This window comes from Oncorhynchus keta, chromosome 20 (assembly GCF_023373465.1).
Source record: "Oncorhynchus keta strain PuntledgeMale-10-30-2019 chromosome 20, Oket_V2, whole genome shotgun sequence".
In the NCBI taxonomy this organism is placed as follows: domain Eukaryota; kingdom Metazoa; phylum Chordata; class Actinopteri; order Salmoniformes; family Salmonidae; genus Oncorhynchus; species Oncorhynchus keta.
In genome coordinates, this window is record NC_068440.1 from 32309593 (window position 1) to 32334950 (window position 25358).

General features: G+C 44.5%; 1 protein-coding gene across 1 annotated transcript in view; it reads left to right on the forward strand.

Moving 5' to 3' along the window:
• LOC118399639 (alpha-catulin) overlaps nucleotides 1-25358 on the forward strand; it is a 117441-nt gene that overhangs the window by 39646 nt on the left and 52437 nt on the right. The window contains exons 2-3 of the mRNA XM_035795892.2: nucleotides 10635-10824; nucleotides 22502-22689. Of these exons, the coding sequence (XP_035651785.2) occupies nucleotides 10635-10824; nucleotides 22502-22689 (378 nt within the window). The remainder of the gene's footprint in view (nucleotides 1-10634; nucleotides 10825-22501; nucleotides 22690-25358) is intronic.

The window sequence follows — 25358 nt, forward strand, 5'->3', positions numbered from 1 at the left end:
ATTTTGAAGATTCAAGAACAATTTTGTGCATTTTTCACAATTTTCCATCCAATTTGGTTTATTTTTGTAATACATTACACTTGGAACAGTGAATAAGTACCCCCATTTATTTTAGATTTTCCTCTGACCTATTTTGTGCCTCCTATAGTACAATTTCCGTTACCATCTACCTGCTCTGTTACTTCCTCTTTCCTTTATTAGTCTAATCTCTTCTGACCTAAACTGCTTTTGTATTAATGATGAGTATTTTATTGAATGGTTTCTGAAAGTACATTTAAGTGTCCTATACAATAAGGGGATCTGCTGTACCCATGTTGTCTTAGTTAAGATCAAATTGTCATCCAATAGGCTTTGATTAAATTTCCAATCTCCCCGTCCACTTGGAAATTCTGTAATAGTTATATGGAGGCCAATTAGATGGTGGTCCGATCACATTCGGTCTCCTATTAATACAGTTTTTTACTTTTGATGCCAGCAAGAATGAGACTAGGAAGTAATCAAGACGGCTAGCTTGATTAAGCCTCCTCCATGTATATCTCACTAGGTCAGGGTTTTTCAGCTTCCATATACTCTAGTTACTGTTTTTATTTATTTACTTTTCTGCTCTTTTGCACACCAATATCTCTACCTGTACATGACCATCTGATCATTTATCACTCCAGTGTTAATCTGGAAAATTGTAATTATTCGCCTACCTCCTCATGCCTTTTGCACACAATGTATATAGACTCCCTTTTTTTCCTACTGTGTTATTGACTTGTTAATTGTTTACTCCATGTGTAACTCTGTGTTGTCTGTTCACACTGCTATGCTTTATCTTGGCCAGGTCGCAGTTGCAAATGAGAACTTGTTCTCAACTAGCCTACCTGGTTAAATAAGGTGTTCTCAACTAGCCTACCTGGTTAAATAAGGTGTTCTCAACTAGCCTACCTGGTTAAATAAAGGTGTTCTCAACTAGCCTACCTGGTTAAATAAGGTGTTCTCAACTAGCCTACCTGGTTAAATAAAGGTGTTCTCAACGAGCCTACCTGGTTAAATAAAGGTGTTCTCAACTAGCCTACCTGGTTAAATAAAGGTGTTCTCAACTAGCTTACCTGGTTAAATAAAGGTAAAATAAAAAAAGTTCTAATGTATCCATGATCTTCATGATTTCCTTTAGTGCTTGAGGGTGATTCACTTTACGATCCATTGAGGTACTTAAAACCGTATTATAATTGGTCCCATGGTGTTTATACTTGCGTACTATTGTACAGATGAACGTGGTACATTCAGGCATTTGGAAATTGCTCCCAAGGATTAACCAGACTTGTGGAGTTACACATTTTCTGAGGTCTTGGCTGATTTCTTTTGATTTTCCCAAGATGTCAAGCAAAGAGGAACAGAGTTTGAAGGTAGGTCTTGAAATACATCCACAGGTACACCTCAATTTGAGTCAATTGATGTCAATTAGCCTATCAGAAGCTCCTAAAGCCATGACATAATTTTCTAGAATTTCCCAAGCCATTTAAAGGCACAGTCAACGTAGTCAAATCAAATGTATTTGTCACATACACATGGTTAGCAGATGTTAATGCAAGTGTAGCGAAATGCTTGTGCTTCTAGTTCCGACAATGCAGTAATAACCAACGAGTAATCTAACAATTCCAAAACTACTACCTTATACACACAAGTGTAAAGGGATAAGGAATATGTACATAAGGATATATGAATGAGTGATGGTACAGAGCAGCATAGGCAAGATGCAGTAGATGGTATCAAGTACAGTATATACATATGAGATGAGTATGTAAACAAAGTGGCATAGTCAAAATGGCTAGTGATACATGTATTACATAAAGATGCAGTAGATGATATCGAGTACAGTATATATGTAGACATATGAGATGAATAATGTAGGGCATGTAAACATTATATTAAGTAGCATTGTTTAAAGTGGCTAGTGATTATATTTTACATCAATTCCCATTATTAAAGTAGCTGGAGTTGAGTCAGTGTGTTGGCAGCAGCCACTCAATGTTAGTGGGGGCTGTTTAACAGTCTGATGGCCTTGAGATAGAAGCTGTTTTTCAGTCTCTCGGCCCCAGCTTTGATGCACCTGTACTGACCTCGCCTTCTGGATGATAGCGGGGTGAACAGGCAGTGGCTCGGGTGGTTGTTGTCCTTGATGATCTTTATGTCCTTCCTGTAACATCGGGTGGTGTAGGTGTCCTGGAGGGCAGGTAGTTTGCCCCTGGTGATGCGTTGTGCAGACCTCACTACCCTCTGGAGAGCCTTACGGTTGTGGGCGGAGCAGTTTCTGTACCAGGCGGTGATACAGCCCGACAGGATGCTCTCGATTGTGCATCTGTAGAAGTTTGTGAGTGCTTTTGGTGACAACCCGAATTTCTTCAGCCTCCTGAGGTTGAAGAGGCGCTGCTGCGCCTTCTTCACGATGCTGTCTGTGTGGGTGGACCAATTCAGTTTGTCTGTGATGTGTACGCCGAGGAACTTAAAACTTGCTACCCTCTCCACTACTGTTCCATCGATGTGGATAGGGGGGTGTTCCCTCTGCTGTTTCCTGAAGTCCACAATCATCTCCTTAGTTTTGTTGACGTTGAGTGTCAGGTTATTTTCCTGACACCACACTCCGAGGGCCCTCACCTCCTCCCTGTAGGCCGTCTCGTCGTTGTTGGTAATCAAGCCTACCACTGTAGTGTCGTCCACAAACTTGATGATTGAGTTGGAGGCGTGCGTGGTGCATGTAAACTTCTGACCCACTGGAATTGTGAAACAGTGAATAAGTGAAATAATCTGTAAACAATTGTTGGAAAAATGACTTGTCATGCACAAAGTAGAGGTACTAACCGACCTGCCAAAACTATAGTTTGTTAACAAGAAATGTGTGGAGTGGTTGAAAAACAAGTTTTAATGACTCCAAACGAAGTGTATGTATAGTGTTTAGAGTTTGGCTATGGTGTGTTGGACAATTTTCCTCCTCTCTGTTAGATAATTAGACATTGGTTTTAGACTCATATAGCAGCTCTCTAGCTCTTTTTAAATTTTATACCCATATAGCAGCTCTCTTCCTCTTTTGGTTTTAGACATATAGCAGCTCTCTCTCTCCCTCTTTTGGTTTTAGACCTATAGCAGCTCTCTCTCTCTCTTCCTCTTTTGGTTTTAGACCTATAGCAGCTCTCCCTCTCCCTCTTTTGGTTTTAGACATATAGCAGCTCTCTCTCTCCCTCTTTTGGTTTTAGACCTATAGCAGCTCTCTCTCTTCCTCTTTTGGTTTTAGACCCATAGCAGCTCTCTCTTCCTCTTTTGGTTTTAGACCCATAGCAGCTCTCTCTTCCTCTTTTGGTTTTAGACCCATAGCAGCTCTCTCTCCCTCTTTTGGTTTTAGACCTATAGCAGCTCTCTCTCTCCCTCTTTTGGTTTTAGACCTATAGCAGCTCTCTCTCTCTCCCTCTTTTGGTTTTAGACCTATAGCAGCTCTCTCTCTCTCCCTCTTTTGGTTTTAGACCTATAGCAGCTCTCTCTCTCTCTCCCTCTTTTGGTTTTAGACCTATAGCAGCTCCCTCTCTCCCTCTTTTGGTTGTAGACCTATAGCAGCTCCCTCCCTCTTTCTCTCTTTTCCTCCTTGTTTTTCTCAAGAGTAAATGGAGGGATTTCTCACGGAGGGAGCTATTATCAGGTTTCCACAGTTGTTCAAAAAAGATGCTAAAAGGCAGAGGGTGTTTCCCAAATGGCTCCCTATCTCCCTGGGCCTAGCCAAAAGTAGTGCTCTATATAGGGAACAGTGTTTCATTTGGAACACAAGCAGATGCACTGGTCAGGTTCCTGAGGTTCTGTCGCATCCCTTCTTTTCTGGGTGAGTGCCAGCGTGAGAGGACATTTGAGTGTCATGAATACCAGATGCCCTGTGATTCAGGCCCTTTATGACCTGCACGCCAAATATGCGCACACACACACACACACACACACACACACACACACACACAGAGGGAGCATCTCTCTACCTCCTTGGTTTTAGATTAAATTAATATAGCAGCTCTCTCTCTCCCTCCCTCCCTCTTGGTTTCAGATTAATAGAGCAGCGCTCCCTCCCTCTTGGTTTCAGATTAATAGAGCAGCGCTCTCTCCCTCTTGGTTTCAGATTAATAGAGCAGCTCTCCCTCTTGGTTTCAGATTTATATAGCAGCTCTCTCTCTCCCTCTTGGTTTCAGATGAATAGAGCAGCTCTCCCTCTTGGTTTCAGATTAATAGAGCAGCTCCCCCGCCCCCCTACCTGGTTTTAGATTAATATAGCAGCTCTCTCTCTCCCACTTGGTTTCAGATGAATAGAGCAGCTCTCCCTCTTGGTTTCAGATGAATAGAGCAGCTCTCTCTCTCTCCCTCTTGGTTTCAGATGAATAGAGCAGCTCTCCCTCTTGGTTTCAGATGAATAGAGCAGCTCCCCCTCCCCTACCTGGTTTTAGATTAATATAGCAGCCCCCCTCTTGGTTTCAGATGAATAGAGCAGCCCCCCCCTAGCCCCCCTTCCTGGTTTTAGATTAATATAGCAGCTCTCTCTCTCCCTCTTGGTTTCAGATTAATAGAGCAGCTCTCCCTCTTGGTTTCAGATGAATAGAGCAGCTCTCCCTCTTGGTTTAGATGAATAGAGCAGCTCTCCCCTTCCTGGTTTTAGATTAATATAGCAGCCCGGTTTAAGATTAATATAGCAGCCCCCCCCCTTCCTGGTTTTAGATTAATATAGCAGCCCCCCTTCCTGGTTTTAGATTAAGCCCCCCTTCCTGGTTTTACAGCAGCCCCCCTTCCTGGTTTTAGATTAATATAGCAGCCCCCCCCTTCCTGGTTTTAGATTAATATAGCAGCCCCCTCCCCCCTTCCTGGTTTTAGATTAATATAGCAGCCCCCCTTCCTGGTTTTAGATCAATATAGCAGCCCCCCTTCTTGGCTTTAGACCCATATAGCAGCTCGCTCTCCTCTCCCTCCCTTTTGGTTTTAAATTAATATAGCATCTCTCTCTGTCTCTCTCTCTGATTAATATTATGTTTCTCCACCCCGTTTCATTCCTGTTTACACAGGCAGCCCCATGTAGTCATGTGTTCCGTTGATACCGCAGGAGGAAGTTAAGGACACTTTCTCTCCTCTCTATAATACACACCTACACACACACTGATGGTCAATACACTCACATTTCCAAGTATACCCTATCTTTCGCTTCCGTTCACTCAAATGTTTTAAGAGACTCCTGCCCTCATTTCCTCCTTGTTTTTCTCAAGAGTAAATGGATGGATTTCTCACGGAGGGAGGAGCTATTATCAGGTTTCCACAGTCGTTCAACAAGCTGCTAAAGGGCAGAGGGTGTTTCCCAAATGGCTCCCTATCTCCCTGGGCCTAGCCAAAAGTAGTGCTCTATATAGGGAACAGTGTTTCATTTGGAACACAAGCAGATGCACTGGTCAGGTTCCTGAGGTTCTGTCGCATCCCTTCTTTTCTGGGTGAGTGCCAGCGCGAGAGGACATTTGAGTGTCATGAATACCAGATGCCCTGTGATTCAGGCCCTTTATGACCTGCACGCCAAATATATACACACACACACACACACACACACACACACACACACACACACACATACGTTATCCTCATCTACTGGGTAGTGAAGACATATGGGGCGGCAGGATAGCCTAGTGGTTAGAGTGTTGGGCGAGTAACCGGAAGGTTGCAAGTTCAAATCCCAGAGCTGACAAGGTACAAATATGTCGTTCTGCCCCTGAACAGACAGTTAACACACTGTTCCTAGGCCGTCATTGAAAATAAGAATTTGTTCTTAACTGACTTGCCTAGTAAAGGTAAAGTAAAAAATACAATAAAAAATATGACTCAAATGATTAGATTAGAAAATTGGATTGCATAATATTCTGCACTAATGTGATGTTGATTTGAATTCAGGCCAAACATTCTAACCTTCTGCAGAGGTTCTGTACAGTGTGCCATATGGTAACTGGATCACTGAGTCACCATGGTCCCATACAGTAGTAGAACAGTAGTAGAACTCATCCAGTATTCAAACTCTGGGACAGAAATGGAATTTCCCTTTTCCTATAGAATGCCTCTTTTTTTTCTGTGTGTGAGTTAGCGAACGCTCCTTGGTTTGGAGGCATCATAAGTAGTGGCTATCTAATCCTTGCCAGGCAGTGCTGTTGTGATGCATTGAAGGAGAGAGAGAGGAGAGTGGCAGATAAGTGGGGAGAGTGAGAGATATGGTCTGTTACATTTTCTCTCATTGTCTGATTATACTCCTCTTCAGGGACACACGTCACTAAACCAACCATCGCGTTCCACTCGGATACACTGTGACATCACGTAGTCACGCACTCACTCCAAACCCACCTGCCGCCCCCTTCCAATTAATGTGTCTCGAGTATTTTCTGTTTTGCTTGAAAAGTGGGCTGTGGTTCTGTTACATTTGAGTAATTTAGCAGATGCTCTTAACCCTAATTGCTCCTGTAAGTTGCTTTGGATAAGTGCCTTGCTCAAGGGCATATCAACACATTTTTCACCTAGTCTACTTGGGAATTCGAACTAGCGGACTTTCGGTTACTTTGCGTTCCAGCGCCCTAGGGCGTCCTCTTTGCGTTCTCTCGCTCTCTCTCTCTCTCTGCCTCTGTTTCTCCCTCTGATCCACTTTCCCAATTCACCTACAGTTGAAGTCGGAAGTTTACATACACTTAAGTTGGAGTTATTAAAACATGCATTTCAACCACTCCACAAATTTCTTGTTAACAAACTATAGTTTTGGCAAGTCAGTTAGGACATCTACTTTGTGCATGACACAAGTAATTTTTCCAACAATTGTTTACAGACAGATTATTTCACTAATAATTCACTGTATCACAATTCCAGTGGGTCATAAGTTTACATACACTAAGTTGACTATGCCTTTAAATGGCTTGGGAAATTCTAGAAAAGGATGTCATGGCTTTAGAAGCTCCTGATAGGCTAATTGACATAATTTGAGTCAATTGGAGGTGTACCTGTGGATGTATTTCAAGGCCTACCTTCAAACTCAGTGCCTCTTGATAGAGGAAAATATAGTTTAGATGATCAATTATGTATTCGTTAATGATTAGAAACCATTTATTCTAATACTATTATGTTATGATATGAAAAGTAAAGGTTATTGGTTAAGCCGTTACTGAAAATGTAAGCAGAACTAATTTGATTGTCTGTGCCTCTTGGGAAGGTCAAGGGGGAGAAAAAGCTTTTCAGACAAGATAAGAATGTTTGGGTTTTGTTCCATTGTTGAGAGAAATCTGTATCTTTTAGACAGGTTGTAATGTCTGGTTTATGAGGGGAGTAGAAAGCATCTCCGGACCTAAACAAAAAAACAACGGGGCTATCGTGGGAAACTGATGATGTCATTTTGAGTTTATAACCTGTGGAAGTCTGTGTATGGGTTAGTACTCTCTGGAATTAAACGCTCTTTAACCTGGCTTTTAAGACTGGTCTCAATCTACTTCATGCATAATTAATGAACTTACAACTCATTAAATGAATTAGAAATGAGTGCTAATTGGTATTGGCAATTAAAACATTAAAGGAATTTAGAATTCCTCTATCACTCTTTGCTTGACATCTTGGGAAAATCAAAAGAAATCAGCCAAGACCTCCAAAAAAATTGTAGACCTCCAAATGCCTGAAGGTACCACGTCCATCTGACAAACAATAGTACCCACGTATAAACACCATGGGACCACGCAGCCGTCATACCGCTCAGGAAGGAGACCCGTTCTGTCTCCTAGAGATGAAAGTACTTTAGTGCGAAAAGTGCAAATCAATCCCACATCAATCCCAGAACAACACCAAAGGACTTGATGAAGATGCTGGAGGAAACAGAAAAGTTGTTATCCACAGTAAATCTAGTCCTATATCGACATAAGCTGAAAGGCGGCTCAGCAAGAAAGAAGCCACTGCTGCATTTTTTGGGGGAGAAATGTCCTCTGGTCTGATGAAACAAAAATAGAACTGTTTGGCCATAATGACCATCGTTATGTTTGGAGGAAAAAGGGGGAGGCTTGCAATCCGAAGAACACCATCCCAAACGTGAAGCACGGGGGTGGCAGCATCATGTTGTGGGGGTGCTTTGCTGCAGGAGGGACTGGTGCACTTCACAAAATAGATGGCTTCATGAGGTAGGAAAATTATGTAGAAGTATTGAAGCAACATCTCAAGACATCAGTCAGGAAGTTAAAGCTTGGTCGCAAATGGGGACCCCAAGCATACTTCCAAAGTTGTGGCAAAATGGCTTAAGGACAACAAAGTCAAGGTATTGGAGTGGCCATTACAAAGCCCTCACCTCAATCTTATAGAACATTTGTGGGCAGAACTGAAAAAGCATGCGTGAGCAAGGAGGCCTACAAACCTGACTCAGTTACACCAGCTCTGTCAGGAGGAATGGGCCAAAATTCACCCAACTTATTGTGGGAAGCTTGTGGAAGCTTGTGACTACCCAAAACGTCTGAGCCAAGTTAAACAATTTAAAGGCAATTCTACCAAATACTAATTGAGTGCATGTAAACTTCTGACCCACTGGGAATGTGACGAAAGAAATAAAAGCTGAAATAAATCACTCTCTACTATTATTCTGACATTTTATATTCTTAAAATAAAGTGGTGATCATAACTGACCTAAGACAGAGAATTTTTGCAAGTATTAAATGTCAGGAATTGTGAAAACTGAGTTTAAATGTATTTGGCTAAGGTGTATGTAAACTTCTGACTTCAACTGTATATAGGAAATGGACAAACCTATTATCTGTTCCAGCGCCTTCTATTCTAAAGTCAGTTCTGAGGTATTTGAATTTGTTTTCCAAATCCAAAAATAATCATTTGAGCCACAGATTGGATGAAATCTTGTTTCAAAAAATCCTACCACAGATTTTCTGAAGGAATCGAAAGCTGTGTTTTGCGGGCCCAAGTTTAGACAGTTTTACACTCTGTTTTAGACTTGTTTTACACGTTTTAAACTTGCTTATAATCACCATGGTTTGTACAGTAAACCTACTACATTACATATACCTGACCACAGGTTTGTGTCCCAAATGGCACCTTTCTCCCTTCATGGTGGGCCCTGGTCAAAAGTAGTGCTACAAAGGAAATAGGGGGCCATTTGGGACACGCACCAGGAGTTAGTGGAGCTTGAGAATGCCAGTGGTGTACCAGTTTCAATTCCCCCCGACTGAGCTCTCACCAACTGCGCACTGTTATGGTCTGGAAGGGATTGTTTCCATTCAGGTATCTAAGGCAATCAGTGAATAATTTATAGTAATAGGTTCAAACCTATACATAATAGATGACTCTGATCGTAGCTAACAGGCCCCATCTGAGTTGTGTGTGTGTGTGTGTGTGTGTGTGTGTGTGTGTGCGCTCGCGTGTCCGATACATAACTAATTATTCTGATCGTCGCTAATAGGCCCCACCTGAGTTGTGTGTGTGTGTGTGAGTGCGTGTGTAGATGCTGCGCTACGGGAGACACCTCCTGCTGTCTCACTGCCGGCTCTCTCCACCTGTTAGGCTGCTCCATAGGAAATCAGCAATCAGCTCTCTGTCTCTCTCCGGGAAAAGGAAATGATTCTACTTTTTTTCTGGTTCCTCACTTGGGCAAAGTGGTGGAAACATGGCCTGCGCTGTACCCTGGATGGTGTAGACGGTTAATTGTTTTGGAGAAACATGCTGTTCCACAGTGAAATGGGTTGGTATGCTGATTCAGGTTGAGCACAGCAGCACACTGTGCCATGGAAAGTGTGACTCTGTAGTCTGTATCACCACACTGACCAGGTTGTGTCTCTGTATCACCACACTGACCAGGTTGTGTCTCTGTATCACCACACTGACCAGGTTGTGTCTCTGTATCACCACACTGACCAGGTTGTGTCTCTGTATCACCACACTGACCAGGTTGTGTCTCTGTATCACCACACTGACCAGGTTGTGTCTCTGTATCACCACACTGACCAGGTTGTGTCTCTGTATCACCACACTGACCAGCCTGTGTCTCTGTATCACCACACTGACCAGCCTGTGTCTCTGTATCACCACACTGACCAGGTTGTGTCTCTGTATCACCACACTGACCAGGTTGTGTCTCTGTATCACCACACTGACCAGCCTGTGTCTCTGTATCACCACACTGACCAGCCTGTGTCTCTGTATCACCACACTGACCAGGTTGTGTCTCTGTATCACCACACTGACCAGGTTGTGTCTCTGTATCACCACACTGACCAGGTTGTGTCTCTGTATCACCACACTGACCAGGTTGTGTCTCTGTATCACCACACTGGCCAGGTTGTGTCTCTGTATCACCACACTGACCAGGTTGTGTCTCTGTATCACCACACTGACCAGGTTGTGTCTCTGTATCACCACACTGACCAGCCTGTGTCTCTGTATCACCACACTGACCAGCCTGTGTCTCCGTATCACCACACTGACCAGCCTGTGTCTCTGTATCACCACACTGACTAGCCTGGGTCTCTGTATCACCACACTGACTAGCCTGTGTCTCTGTATCACCAGCCTGTTTCTCTGTATCACCACACTGACCAGCCTTTGTATTACAACACTGACCAGTCTCTGTATCCTCCTAGATCACCACACTGATCAACCACAAAGACAAGCCAAAGAAGTCAGAGCGGACCCAGCAGGCCATCCAGAGAGTGGGCCAGGCCGTCAGCGTTGCTGTGGGCCGCTTTGTTGGTGTAGGCGAGGCCATCGCCGTGGAGAACGAGGAGCTGAAGGAAGAGATGGGCATGGCTTGTTTCGAGGCGCGCAGAGCAGGTAACTGGGGCTGTGTCTGAAAGTGCGTCCTTTCCCTGTGTAGTAGTGATGGGGGAATAAATTGATACGAATCCCTGAGCTGACAAGGTAAAAATCTGTCGTTCTGCCGCTGAGCAAGGCAGTTAACCTACTGTTTCCCGGTAGGCTGTCTTTGTAAATAAGAATTTGTCTTAACTGACTTGCCTAGTTAAAAACATTTTTAAAAATGGCAATACATATCGTATTGGCACCTAAGTATCATGATAATATTGTATTGTGAGGTCCCTGGCAATTCCCAGCCATACTATTTAGTACACTACTTTTGACCAAAACCCCATGTGAGCCCTGGTCAAACGTAGTGCACTATATAGGGAATAGGGATGCCATTTGGGATACTGACTAGCAGTCCAACTGACTGTGTTTTTGGGGTTGTTTTCATCATAAATAATTTAAAAGTTGTTCTCTGCCTAGACATAATTCTGCTATCAAACACAAATCAAATCAAATTCAAATCAAATGTATTTATATAGCCCTTCGTACATCAGCTGATATCTCAAAGTGCTGTACAGAAACCCAGCCTAAAACCCCAAACAGCAAGCAATGCAGGTGTAGAAGCACGGTGGCTAGAAAGGCCAAAACCTAGGAAGAAACCTAGAGAGGAACCAGGCTATGTGGGGTGGCCAGTCCTCTTCTGGTCCTCTTCAGTCCTCTTCTGGCTGTGCCGGGTGGAGATTATAACAGAACATGGCCAAGATGTTCAAATGTTCATAAATGACCAGCATGGTCGAATAATAACAAGGCAGAACAGTTTAAACTGGAGCAGCAGCACAGTCAGGTGGACCGGGGACAGCAAGGAGTCATCATGTCATGTCACAACTCCACTGGAGGCATCCAGAAGTAGAAGGCTTTGTTGTATTTGTTCCTTTATGAGTGAAGTTGAGCTGAAGGCTAAAGTGAAGTGAACAGAGTTACTGCTGCTCTTGCCTGAGGGGGTAAAAACAGAGACTGTGAAAAGAACAGTGTGAGTCAGGTTTGGAGAAGTACAGACCTGGGATGGGAGGAGGAGGGAGATAAACCACTTCTCCAATCTTTTTGGCTCTACAACAAAGAACAAACAGAAAAAAACATATACATGATGAAATACTAATCTTAGAATCAACTATTAAAGACTTCCAGAACCCACTGGATTCTCCAATTACATTGAATGAACTACAGGACAAAATAAAAACCCTCCAACCCAGAAAGGACTATTGTGTGATGGTATCCTCAATGAAATGATCAAACATACAGACAATAAATTCCAATTGTCTATACTAAAACTCTAACATCATCCTTAGCTCTGGCATCTTCCCAAATATTTGGAACCAAGGACTGATCAACCCAATCCATAAAAGTGGAGCCAATTTTGACCCCAATAACTACAGCGGGATAGGTTTCACCAGCAACTTTGGTAATATCCTCTGCATTAACAGCAGACTCGTACATTTACTCAGTGAAAACAATGTACTGAAAAAATGTCAAATTGGCTTTCTGTCAAATTACCAAACAACAGACCACATACAGTTGAAGTCAGAAGTTTACAAACACTTAGGTTGGAGTCATTAAAACTTGTTTTTCAACCACTCCACACATTTCTTGTTAACAAACTATAGTTTTGGAAAGTCGGTTAGGACATCTACTTTGTGCATGACACAAGTCATTTTTCCAACAATTGTTTAGACAGATTATTTCACTTTCATTCACTGCATAACAATTCCAGTGGGTCAGAAGTTTACATACACTAAGTTGACTGTGCCTTGAAACAGCTTGGAAAATTCCAGAAAATTATGTCATGGCTTTAGGAGCTTCTGATAGGCTAATTGACACCATTTGAGTCAATTGAATGTGTACTTGTGGATGTAATTCAAGGCCTACCTTCAAACTCAGTGTCTCTTTGCTTGACATCATGGGGAAATCTAAAGAAATCAGCCAAGACCTCAGAAAACAAATTGTAGACCTCCACAAATCTGGTTAATCCTTGGGAGCAATTTCCGAAAGCCTGACGGTACCACGTTCATCTGTACAAACAATAGTACGCACGTAAAAACACCATGGGACCACGCAGCCATCGTTCCGATCAGGAAGGAGATTCGTTCTGTCTCCTAGAACGTACGTTGTAGTGAAAAGTGCAAATCAAGATGCTGTGAAGATGTGAAGATGCTGGAGGAAACCGGTACAAAAGTATTTATATCCACAGTAAAACAAGTCCTATAGCGACATAACCTGAAAGGCCGCTCAGCAAGGAAGAAACCACTGCTCCAAAACCGCCATAAAAAAAAGCCAGACTACGGTTTGCAACTGCACATTGGGACAAAGATTGTACTTTTTGGAGAAATGCCCTCTGGTCTGATGAAACAAAAATATAACTGTTTTTGGCCATAATGACCATCGTTATGTTTGGAGGAAAAAGGGGGAGGCTTACAAGCTTAAGAACACCATCCCAACCGTGAAGCACGGGGGTGGCAGCATCATGTTGTGGGGGGTGCTTTGTTGCAGGAGGGACTGGTGCGCTTTACAAAATAGATTGCATCATGAGGCAGGAAAATTATATATGGATATATTGAAGCAACATCAAGACATCAGCCAGGAAGTTAAAGCTTGGTCGCAAATGGGTCTTCCAAATACACAATGACCCCAAGCATACTTCCAAAGTTGTGGCAAAATGGCTTAAGAACAACAAAGTCTAGGTATTTTAGTGGCCATCACAAAGCCCTGACCTCAATCCTATACAAAATCTGTGGGCAGAACTGAAAAGTGTGTGCGAGCAAGGAGGCCTACAATGCTGACTCAGTTACACCAGCTCTGTCAGGAGGAATGGGCCAAAATTAACCCAACTTATTGTGGGAAAGCTCGCCAAAACATCTGACCCAAGTTAAAACAATTTAAAGGCAATGCTACCAAATACTAATTGAGTGTATGTGAACTTCTGACCCACTGGGAATGTGATGAGAAAAATAAAAACTTAAATAAATCACTCTACTATTATTCTGAGATTTCCAATTCTTAAAATAGTGGTAATCCTAACTGACCTACTTCAGGGAGTTTTTACTAGGATTAAATACAATTTTGAAAAACTGAGTTTAAATGTATTTGCCTAAGGTGTATGTAAATTTCCGACTTAATTTGTATTCAACCTGCGAACCCTAATTAACAATCAAACCAAAACAATGTCTTCTCATACTTCATTGATTTCGAAAAAGCCTTTGACTCAATTTGGCATGAGGGTCTGCTATACAAATTCATGGAAAGTGGTGTTGACGGAAAAACATACATTATAAAATCTATAAACACACAAACAACAAGTGTGCAGTTAAAATGAGCAAAAGAAAACATTTATTTCCACAGGGCTGTGGGGTGAGACAGGGATGCAGCTTAGGTACCTCTCCGGTACCTCATGCGATAGCACAGAGAACAGTCTATGACTAGGGTGGCTGGAGTCTTGGACATTTTGGCCTTCTTGGCCTTCCTCTGACATCTCTGTGTATAGAGGTCCTAGATGGCAGGAAGCTTGGCCCCGGTGATGTACTGGGCCGTACGCACTACCCTCTATAATGCCTTGCGGTCCAAGACCGAGCAGTTGCCATACCAGGCAGTGATGCAAACCATCTGGATGCTCTCGATGGTGCAGCTGTAAAACTTTTTTGAGGATCCGAGTACCCTTGCAAAATCTTTTCAGTCTCTAGAGGGGGAATAGGTTTTTTTGTGCCCTTTTCATGACTTGGTGTGCTTGGACCATGTTAGTTTGTTAGTGATAAGGATGCCAAGGAACTTGAAGCTCTCAACTTGCTCCACTACAGCCCCGTCAATGAGAATGGGGGCATGCTTGGTCCTCCTTTTCCTGTAATCCATATCAACTCCTTTGTCTTTGTTAGTTGTTAGTTATCAGGCCTACCACTGTTGTCATAGGCAAACTTAATGATGGTGTTGGAGTCGTGCCTGGCCGTGCAGTCATGAGTGAACAGGGAGTACAGGAGGGGACTGAGCATGCACCCCAGAGGGGCCCCCGTGTTGCGTATCAGCGTGGCGGATGCGTTGTTACCTACCCTTACCACCTGGGGATGGCCCGTCAGGAAGTCCAGGATCCATTTGCTGAGGGAGGTGTTTAGTCCCAAGGTCCTTAGCTTAGTAGTGAGTTTTGAGGGCACTATGTTGTTGAATGCTGAGCTGTAGTCCATGAATAGCATTCTCGCATTGGTGTTCCTTTACCCCAGGTTGGAAAGGGCAGTGTGGAGTGAATTAGAGATTGAATTATCAGTGGATCTGTTGGGGCAGTATGCATATTTGAGTGGGTCTAGGGTTTCTGGGATAATGGTGTTGTGAGCCATAACCAGCCTTTCAAAGCACTTCATGGCTACAGGCGTGAGTGTTACGGGTCGGGTGTCATTTAGGCAGGTTACCTTAGTCCCTGTGCCAAAGAACACTATGATGGTCTGTACTTGAACCATGTTGGTATTACAGACTCACAGGGAGTGGTTGAAAATTTCAGTGAAGACACTTGCCAGTTGGTCAGCGCATGCTCGTAGTACAGGTTGTGGTAATTTGTCTGGCCCTGCGGCCTTGTGATTGTTGGCCTGTTTAAAGGTCTTATTCACATCGGCTGCGGAGAGCGTAATCACAGTCATCCGGAACAGTTGATGCTCTCATGCATGTTTCAGTGTTACTTGCCTCGAAGCGAGCATAGACGTTATTTAGGGCATAGCGGGATTTCTTATAAACTTTCGGGTTAGAGTCCCGCTCATTGAAAGCTTCCATTTACATTACATTTAAGTCATTTAGCAGACGCTCTTATCCAGAGCGACTTACAAATTGGTAACTCACACCTTATGACATCCAGTGGAACAGCCACTTTACAATAGTGCATCTAAATCTTTTTAGGGGGTGTGTGAGAAGGATTACTTACCCTATCCTAGGTATTCCTTGAAGAGGTGGGGTTTCAGGTGTCTCCGGAAGGTGGTGATTGACTCCGCTGTCCTGGCGTCGTGAGGGAGTTTGTTCCACCATTGGGGGGCCAGAGCAGCGAACAGTTTTGACTGGGCTGAGCGGGAACTGTACTTCCTCAGTGATAGGGAGGCGAGCAGGCCAGAGGTGGATGAACGCAGTGCCCTTGTTTGGGTGTAGGGCCTGATCAGAGCCTGGAGGTACTGAGGTGCCGTTCCCCTCACAGCTCCGTAGGCAAGCACCATGGTCTTGTAGCGGATGCGAGCTTCAACTGGAAGCCAGTGGAGAGAGCGGAGGAGCGGGGTGACGTGAGAGAACTTGGGAAGGTTGAACACCAGACGGGCTGCGGCGTTCTGGATGAGTTGTAGGGGTTTAATGGCACAGGCATGGAGCCCAGCCAACAGCGAGTTGCAGTAATCAAGACGGGAGATGACAAGTGCCTGGATTAGGACCTGCGCCGCTTCCTGTGTGAGGCAGGGTCGTACTCTGCGGATGTTGTAGAGCATGAACCTACAGGAACGGGACACCGCCTTGATGTTAGTTTAGAACGACAGGGTGTTGTCCAGGATCACGCCAAGGTTCTTAGCGCTCTGGGAGGAGGACACAATGGAGTTGTCAACCGTGATGGCGAGATCATGGAACGGGCAGTCCTTCCCCGGGAGGAAGAGGAGCTCCGTCTTGCTGAGGTTCAGCTTGAGGTGGTGATCCGTCATCCACACTGATATGTCTGCCAGACATGCAGAGATGCGATTCGGCCACCTGGTCATCAGAAGGGGGAAAGGAGAAGATTAATTGTGTGTCGTCTGCATAGCAATGATAGGAGAGACCATGTGAGGTTATGACAGAGCCAAGTGACTTGGTGTATAGCGAGAATAAGAGAGGGCCTAGAACAGAGCCCTGGGGGACACCAGTGGTGAGAGCGCGTGGTGAGGAGACAGATTCTCGCCACGCCACCTGGTAGGAGCGACCTGTCAGGTAGGACGCAATCCAAGCGTGGGCCGCGCCGGAGATGCCCAACTCGGAGAGGGTGGAGAGGAGGATCTGATGGTTCACAGTATCGAAGGCAGCCAATAGGTCCAGAAGGATGAGAGCAGAGGAGAGAGAGTTAGCTTTAGCAGTGCGGAGCGCCTCCGTGATACAGAGAAGAGCAGTCTCAGTTGAATGACTAGTCTTGAAACCTGACTGATTAGGATCAAGAAGGTCATTCTGAGAGAGATAGCGGTAGAGCTGGCCAAGGACGGCACGCTCAAGAGTTTTGGAGAGAAAAGAGAGAAGGGATACTGGTCTGTAGTTGTTGACATCGGAGGGATCGAGTGTAGGTTTTTTCAGAAGGGGTGCAACTCTCGCTCTCTTGAAGACGGAAGGGACGTAGCCAGCGGTCAGGGATGAGTTGATGAGCGAGGTGAGGTAAGGGATAAGGTCTCCGGAAATGGTCTGGAGAAGAGAGGAGGGGATAGGGTCAAGCGGGCAGGTTGTTGGGCGGCCGGACGTCACAAGACGCGAGATTTCATCTGGAGAGAGAGGGGAGAAAGAGGTCAGAGCATAGGGTAGGGCAGTGTGAGCAGAACCAGCGGTGTCGTTTGACTTAGCAAACGAGGATCGGATGTCGTCGACCTTCTTTTCAAAATGGTTGACGAAGTCATCTGCAGAGAGGGAGGGGGGGGGGAGAAGGTGGCAAAGAGCTTCCTAGGGTTAGAGGCAGATGCTTGGAATTTAGAATGGTAGAAAGTGGCTTTAGCAGCAGAGACAGAGGAGGAAAATGTAGAGAGGAGGGAGTGAAAGGATGCCAGGTCCGCAGGGAGGCGAGTTTTCCTCCATTTCCGCTCGGCTGCCCGGAGCCCTGTCCCTTTAGCTCAGCGCGAATGTTGCCTGTAATCTATGGCTTCTGGTTGGGGTATGTACCTACAGTCACTGTGGGGATGACGTCATCCCTACAGTCACTGTGGGGATGACGTCATCGATGCATTTATTGATGAAGCCAGTGAGTGAGAATCCTGGAACATATTCCAGTCTGTGCTAGAAAAACAGTCCTGTAGTCTAGCATCTGCTTAATCTGACTACTGTTTTATTGACCTAGTCACTGATGCTTCCTGCTTTAATTTTTGCTTTGAAGCATGTAAGGATAGAATTATGGTCAGATTTGCCAAATGGAGGGCGAGGGAGAGCTTTGTATGCGTCTCTGTGTGTGGAGTAAAGGTGGTCGAGTTTTTGGTTACACATTTAACATGCTGATAGAAATGAGGTAAAACTGATTTAAGTTTCCCTACATTAGAGTCCCTGGCCACTAGGAGCTCCCCCTCTGGATTAGCAGCCTTTTCAGGTGTTCGAGTATATCCTTCCTGTCCGACTCATTAAAGAAAAATGATTTGTCCAATTTGAGGTGAGTAATCGCTGTTCTGATATCCAGAAGCTATTTTCGGTCATAAGAGACGGTAGCAGCAACATTATGTACAAAATAGGTTACTAACAAAATAGCACGGTTGGTCAAAACGGCATCCATCTTCTCTGGCGCCATCATACATATACAACGCTGTGTATATGACACAATTTGAAATGTCTTTACTCTTTTGGAACTTTTGCGAGTGTAATGTTTACTGTTAATTTGTATTGTTTATTTCACTTTTGTTTATTATCTACTTCACTTGCTTTGGCAATGTTAACAAATGTTTCCCATGCCAATAAAGCCCTTGGAGAGGGAGGGAGAGAGAGCCGTTTCCCCCTCTTTCACCACTTTTCGTGGGAGGAGGATATCTACACCACGGCTATCAACACCCTTTCAACCGAACAGTGTAGTGTATTTTTGAGCCGGCTTTGCTATTTAAAAATAGCATGATAAAAAATGGGGACGAAGCCTAAGGCCTGAAGCCCAATCGCAGTCTTATCATGTTGATAAGTCCAAAACAAAATTTCACAGGGTAAGTATTTAGACCCCCAACACAGGGGATAATAGGTTTGTTTGGGAGAAGTGGCATGTGTAACAATGTCTTTAATCCCCCAGTGTGCTGATTTGAAAAGGGCTAAACCCAGACAAAAGAGAGCTGGTGGGAATCGTCAGCCAGAGTGGTCCACTGGCCAATTGATTCCTTCTACTCCTATCTGCCATTTTCTTACATTCTATACTCTATTGAGAATCTGAAAAAGAGTGTACTTTTCCCTCTGTCGTTTTGGAACGGAATGAAGTTGTCTTCTCTGTGACGAAAAGAGAAAGGGAAGGGAGGTAAAGCTTTAAATCTGCAGGAAAGTATTGATGGATTGATGGCCTCTTAACGTGTAGCCAGAGGGAGGGAGAGACTAAGTGGGCCTCCTCCAGCGCAAGCAGGCAATGGAGGCAAGCAGGGAGGCAGACAGACAGGCATGCAGGCAGCATAATTAAATAAATAAGGTGATTACATTACTTTAATTTGGTGATCTCCATCATGGTACGACATTGTAGATAGGGGCCACTGAGGCGGATTTGTTGGTTTCAGGCTGTTTTGCTGGACCAGCCCAAACAAATGAATGTCGCTAGCTGAGGTTTTAGGAGGCAACTACTGTATTAAGAGTTGTGGATAGTCAGTGTCTAAAGGGGCCCTGGCCCTGTATCTCTAACTGTCCAAGTCAGTGCAACCTGCAGGCTGTAGACTGCATAGCATCACAATCACCCTGTTATAAGACTACCCTTATGGTAAGGACTTGTTACAAGACTCCACAGGTTTTAATGAAGTCAAGTGTTCACCCCTTTCAAATACCAAGCAGCAGAAAATAATTCCCAATGAAAGAGAGCTTAGTGATAAAGAGACATGGTGAATAAATGGGGGAACTAACACACCATCAGCTGTTAGGCCTAGAACAAGAATACAACACTGTTGTGAAGCAACACTGTAGGGGAACACTTATGCATACAAAGCCCTCCCTTTGGCAAATCCGACCACGATGCCATCTTGCTCCGACCGTCTTATAGGCAGAAACTCAAACGGGATGTACCAGTGACTAGAACCATTCAACACTGGTCTGACCAAGAGGAATCCACGCTTCAAGATTGTTATTATCACACGGACTGGGATATGTTCCGGTCAGCCTCAGAAAACAACATTGATCTATACGCTGACTCGGTGAGTGAGTTTATTAGGAGGTGCATTGGAGATGTTGTACCCACTGTGACTATTATAACCTGCCCTAACCAAAAACCGTGGATGGCTGGTGGCGCAAAACTGAAAGCGTGAACCACTGCATTTAGCCATGGAAAGAGGTCTGGGAGTATGGCTGAGCGTAAACAGTGTAGTTATTCCCTCCGCAAGGCCATCAAAGAAGCGAAATGCTGGTACAGGAACAAAGTGGAGTCATAATTCAACGGCTCAGATACAAGGCGTATGTGGCAGGGTCTATACGAAATCAAGGACTACAAAAACAAAACCAGCCACGTCACATACACCGTCAGGCTTCCAGACAAACTAAACACCTTCTTTGTCCGCTTTGAGGATAATACAGTGCCGCCTTCGCGGCCCGCTAACAAGGACTGCGTCCACAGACGATGCAATCGCCATCACACTGCATACTGCCCTATCCCATCTGGACAAGAGGAATACCTATGTAAGAATGCTGTTCATTGACTACAGCTCAGCTTTCAACACCATAGGACTCTCCAAGCTCATCATCAAGCTGGAGGCCCTGGATCTCAACCCTGCCCTGTGCAATTGGGTCATGGACTTTGACGGGCCGCCCGAGGTGGTGAAGGTAGGAAACAACATCTCCACTTCGCTGACGCTCAACTCTGGGGCACCACAAGGGTGCATTCTCAGCCCCCTCCTGTACTCCCTATTCACCTACGACTGTGTGGACATGCACACCTCAATCATCAAGTTTGCAGACAACACAACAGTAGTGGGCTTGATTACCAAAAACGATGAGACAGCCTACAGGGAGGAGGTGAGGGTACTCGGAGTGTGGTTTCAGGAAAACAACCTCTCACGTCAACAAAACAAAGGAGATGATTGTGGATTTCAGGAAACATCAAAGGGACAGTAGTGGAGAAGGTGGAAAGTTCCTCAGCGTACACATCACAGACATTGAAATAGTCCACCCACACACAGAGTGGTGAAGAAGGTGCAGCAGCACCTCTTCAAGCTCAGGACGCTGATGAAATTTGGCTTCTCACCTAAAACACACAGACTTTTACAGATGCACTATCGAGAGCATCCCGTCGGGCTGTATCACAGCTTGTTAAGGCAACTGCTCCGCCCACAACCATAAGGCTCTCCAGAGGGTAGTGAGGTCTGCACAACGCATCACTGGGGGCAAACTATCTGCCCTCCATGACACCTACAGCACCCGATGTCACAGGAAGGCCAAAAAGATCATCAAGGACAACAACCACCCGAGCCACTGCCTGTTCACACCGCTATCATCCATACCATCCAGAAGGCGAGGTCAGCACAGGTGCATCAACGCTGGGACCGAGAGACTGAAAAACACCTATCTCAAGGCCATCAGACTGCTAAACAGCCATCACTAACTCAGAGGCTGATGCCTACACTGAGACCCAATCACTGGCCACTTTAATAAATGGATCACTAGTCACTTTAAACAATGCCACTTTAAACAATGTCACTTTAATAATGTTTACGTATCTTGCATTACTCATATGTATATACTGTATTTTATACTATCTATTGCACCTTGCCTATTCCTGCTCGGCCATCGCTCATCCATATATTTATACGTATATATTCTCATTCATCATTTTATTTGTGTGTATTAAATAGTTGTTGGGAATTGTTCGATTACTTGTTAGATATTACTGCACTGTAGGAACTAGAAGGACAAGCATTTTGCTACACTCACACATGGTTAGCAGATATTAATGTATGTGACCAATAAAAAAATTGATGGTGGGGGATTCTGGCATAGCATCACCATGCTCCATGCTTATTCCAGAGCCTATTCTGGGGTTCAGCAGCATTCTTTGTGATTCAGGCTGAATGTTTCAGCTGGTTTGGGGCATTCTGGCATCGACAAAGGGCTGTCGGATGCAATCAGTACACTTCCTTTTGGAATGCAAGCCAACCCAAATAAGGAGGCCAACCATGTATCCAACATAATTCACGTCTCTCTCTCTTCGCCCTCCTCCCTCTCTCTCTCTACTGCCTGAGACTGTTATGGTGTTTAAATATTTGTGTGTTCATTTTCCTTTTTAAAGCCTTTTTCCTTCTCCCACCTAGGGTTGTTTTTGAGTTTCATGAACAAACTACGACCCTCCAGTGTACCAGCGACTTAGATTGAAATGGCCTGGTCATGCATCTCAGAGGGCCTGTAAATTGGGCTGGCATCACATTGCTGCAGTGCCTACCGGGTTGATGAGATGTTCCTACTGGGATTCATGGTGCTGCTGTTGACTGACAGGAGAGGGGGCACCAACCATGGGAAGGGAACCAAAGGGGATTTAGCTCGCTAAACATCTCAAAGAAACCAAAGCTGAATTCTGGATGTCAGTTTTTTGAACACAATTTTGGATAATGCACGAAACACTAAATGAATAGCTCTCCGGCAGGGTTGTTTGAAAACACAATTACCACTGTGAAGCAGTTTGACCAAGTATTAGAACATGGAGATACAGTGATAATTTACATGGTACCTCTGAAAATGTTGTATGGTGTTTGTATGCTGAAAATTCCTATAGATTTGATCCTCATCATCATCACCCCCACCATCATCACCATCATTCTCTACCTCCTTTTTGTCCTAGGGGATGCCATAGCCAAGCTGACAGATGTTGGGATGCCGGTGGCCCCCCTTGTGGACGGACGCAAGACGGTGTTCAGTAACAGGACAGGCATGGTGAAGGCCGCCCGCATGCTCCTCTCCTCCGTCACCAAAGTCCTGGTCCTCGCAGACCGCATCGTCATCAAACAGATCATCACCTCACGCAACAAAGTAGGTACCGATTCCGACCACACAGTGGGATGCATGCACACCATAAACACAATATACATTTCGATATAGGGCCATAGATGCACAGAGAACAAAGTAGAGACACACATGCAAGCAGCTGTACACACACACACACACACACACACACACACACACACACACACACACACACACACACACACACACACACACACACACACACACACACACACCAGTGGCAGTCTGCCATTTTAAGATGAGGCAGGACAATTATTATGATTTTGTTTATGAGCATGACTCATAGTCATCCAATATGCTGTAATGGAAATTGTCATTCATATTCCATTCACCCAGCTTAATGTAAGATCAATAGGTTTAGGCTACTACATGAGTCACGTGCTCCCTATATCCATCACGAGGGTGCTACAATCTAGCCTATGAATTAAATTTTACAACGTAGGTGCACAGGTCGAGAGAAATTTGAGTAATCAAGGTGACAGACATTGACACATTCAATACCTCCATGTACAATCTTGCCTGCATCTAGCGGATTGACGGTGTAATCATTAGTCGACAGTTGCAAACAAAACTTTCTATTGGACAACTTCAGGTATGTTTACCCCCCGTTCCGTTTGCTTCCGTTAAAGAAAAGTGTTTCAACAGAATCGGTAGAATAAATACATCCCTGATCACGCGCGAACACTGTTCACTTTCATACCAGCCACATACAAACAGCATGATCCCTTTGATTGTTGGATAATTCCTTCTCGCATCTACGCGCTCTCACCTTTTCCATTCACTTGTGGACTTAAATGCACAACACATCAGCTGTCTGTGACCAGGCAAAAAAAAAATTCTAAGCCAAACCTTCATATCATAACCGCAACACGCAGCTTACATCATTGTCACCATATTAGCTAACATCAAGTCAACATAGCTACTAGAACTAAAACATTAGTAACCATGCTACAATCATGCAGTAAAGTGTACAGTTAGCTAGCAGTTTAGCAGTTACACCCATGGGCCCCGGGGGCAAAAAAATTATAAAACCAAAAGCTTACCAGAGTACCAGTATCGGATAGCCATAGCCAGCTAAGTAACATAGCATCAATCCCTGTTTGAGTCAGGTAAACAGGCTAAACTCGATAGCTGCATTTGCTAGCTAAGTGAAAAAAAATATTAAATGTATAGCTTTCTCCTTGTTTCTTTCTCTCTCTTTGAGTCAACTACTCATCACATGTTATGTACTGCAGTGCTAGCTAACTGTAGCTTGTGCTTTGATTTGGTGGACAGCATGTCAGTCCACGCTGCAAGAGCTCTGATAACTTCTGGAGGACGTCCTCCAACCTGTCATAATTACTGTGTAAGTCTATGGAAAGGGGTGAGAACCACGTTTAGGTTTTATATTGAAATCAATGTACCCAGTGGAGGGCGGAAACTAGCTGTCCTCTGGCTACGCCATGGTGCTACCCTACATAGTGCTGTTGAGGCTACTGTAGACCTCCATTGCAAAATGGTGTGTTTTAATCAAGTATTTGTTGACGTGAATATATTTAGTATAGTGTCTATAAATATACTTTTGTTTCACTATTTTTATGAAATTCACTGAGGAGGATTGTCCTTCCCTTCCTCCTCTAAGGAGCCTTCACTGACATAATACACACACAAAGACACAAATGCCCAGCACTGGCGACTCCATCTAGTCTTTCAGATCTTATCAGAGCTCCATGATATAGTACAGGAGAACTCCATCCTCTGCTGCTCTGGGGATAATAGAAGAAGCACATTTACCGTTTCTCTACCTGGTGCTTTCAGGAAGAGGATGTACTCACACACAGGGTCCTGGGGGGGGTAAGGGCCTAATCCCGTCTAGTCTAGTAAGGCCTGTTTGGACAGACGGGCGACGAGGCTGCTCCCATTACTGGCAAACACAATTTAATTTTGAACCCTGTCTCTGTCTGATAACAGCATAGCTCTTCTGCCTGGCCGGCAGGATGTCACTACTGTTTACCCTTCGAGAGACAGACCAAGCCTCTGACGCACACATGTGCACGCGCACACACACACACCATCACACTCACAACATATCTCTCTCTCTCTCTCTCTCTCACTCACTCACTCACTCACTCACTCACTCACTCACTCACTCACTCACTCACTCACTCACTCACTCACTCACTCTCACACACACACTGCTCCAGATGGATGGATCACAGCATTATATAATGGATGATATTTTTGGGGGGTCTGAGGTGTGACAGGTTTGATGCATTATGCATCAGCTGACTTTGTTGGGTGATGCATGTCAGGTCAAACCATGAATCTTTGTTGGGTGATGCATGTCAGGTCAAACCATGTATCTTTGTTGGGTGATATATTTATCCTACCCTGCCTGTCTAAGGTCTTCGAAAGCCAAGTTACCAAACAGATCACCGACCATTTCGAATCCCACCGTACCTTCTCCGCTATGCAATCTGGTTTTCAAGCTGGTCATGGGTGCACCTCAGCCACGCTCAAGGTCCTAAACAATATCATGACCACCATCGATAAGAGACAATACTGTGCAACTGTATTCATCAACCTGGCCAAGGCTTTTGACTCTGTCCATCACCACATTCTTATTGGCAGACTCAACAGCCTTGGTTTCTCAAATGACTGCCTCGCCTGGTTCACCAACTACTTCTCTGATAGAG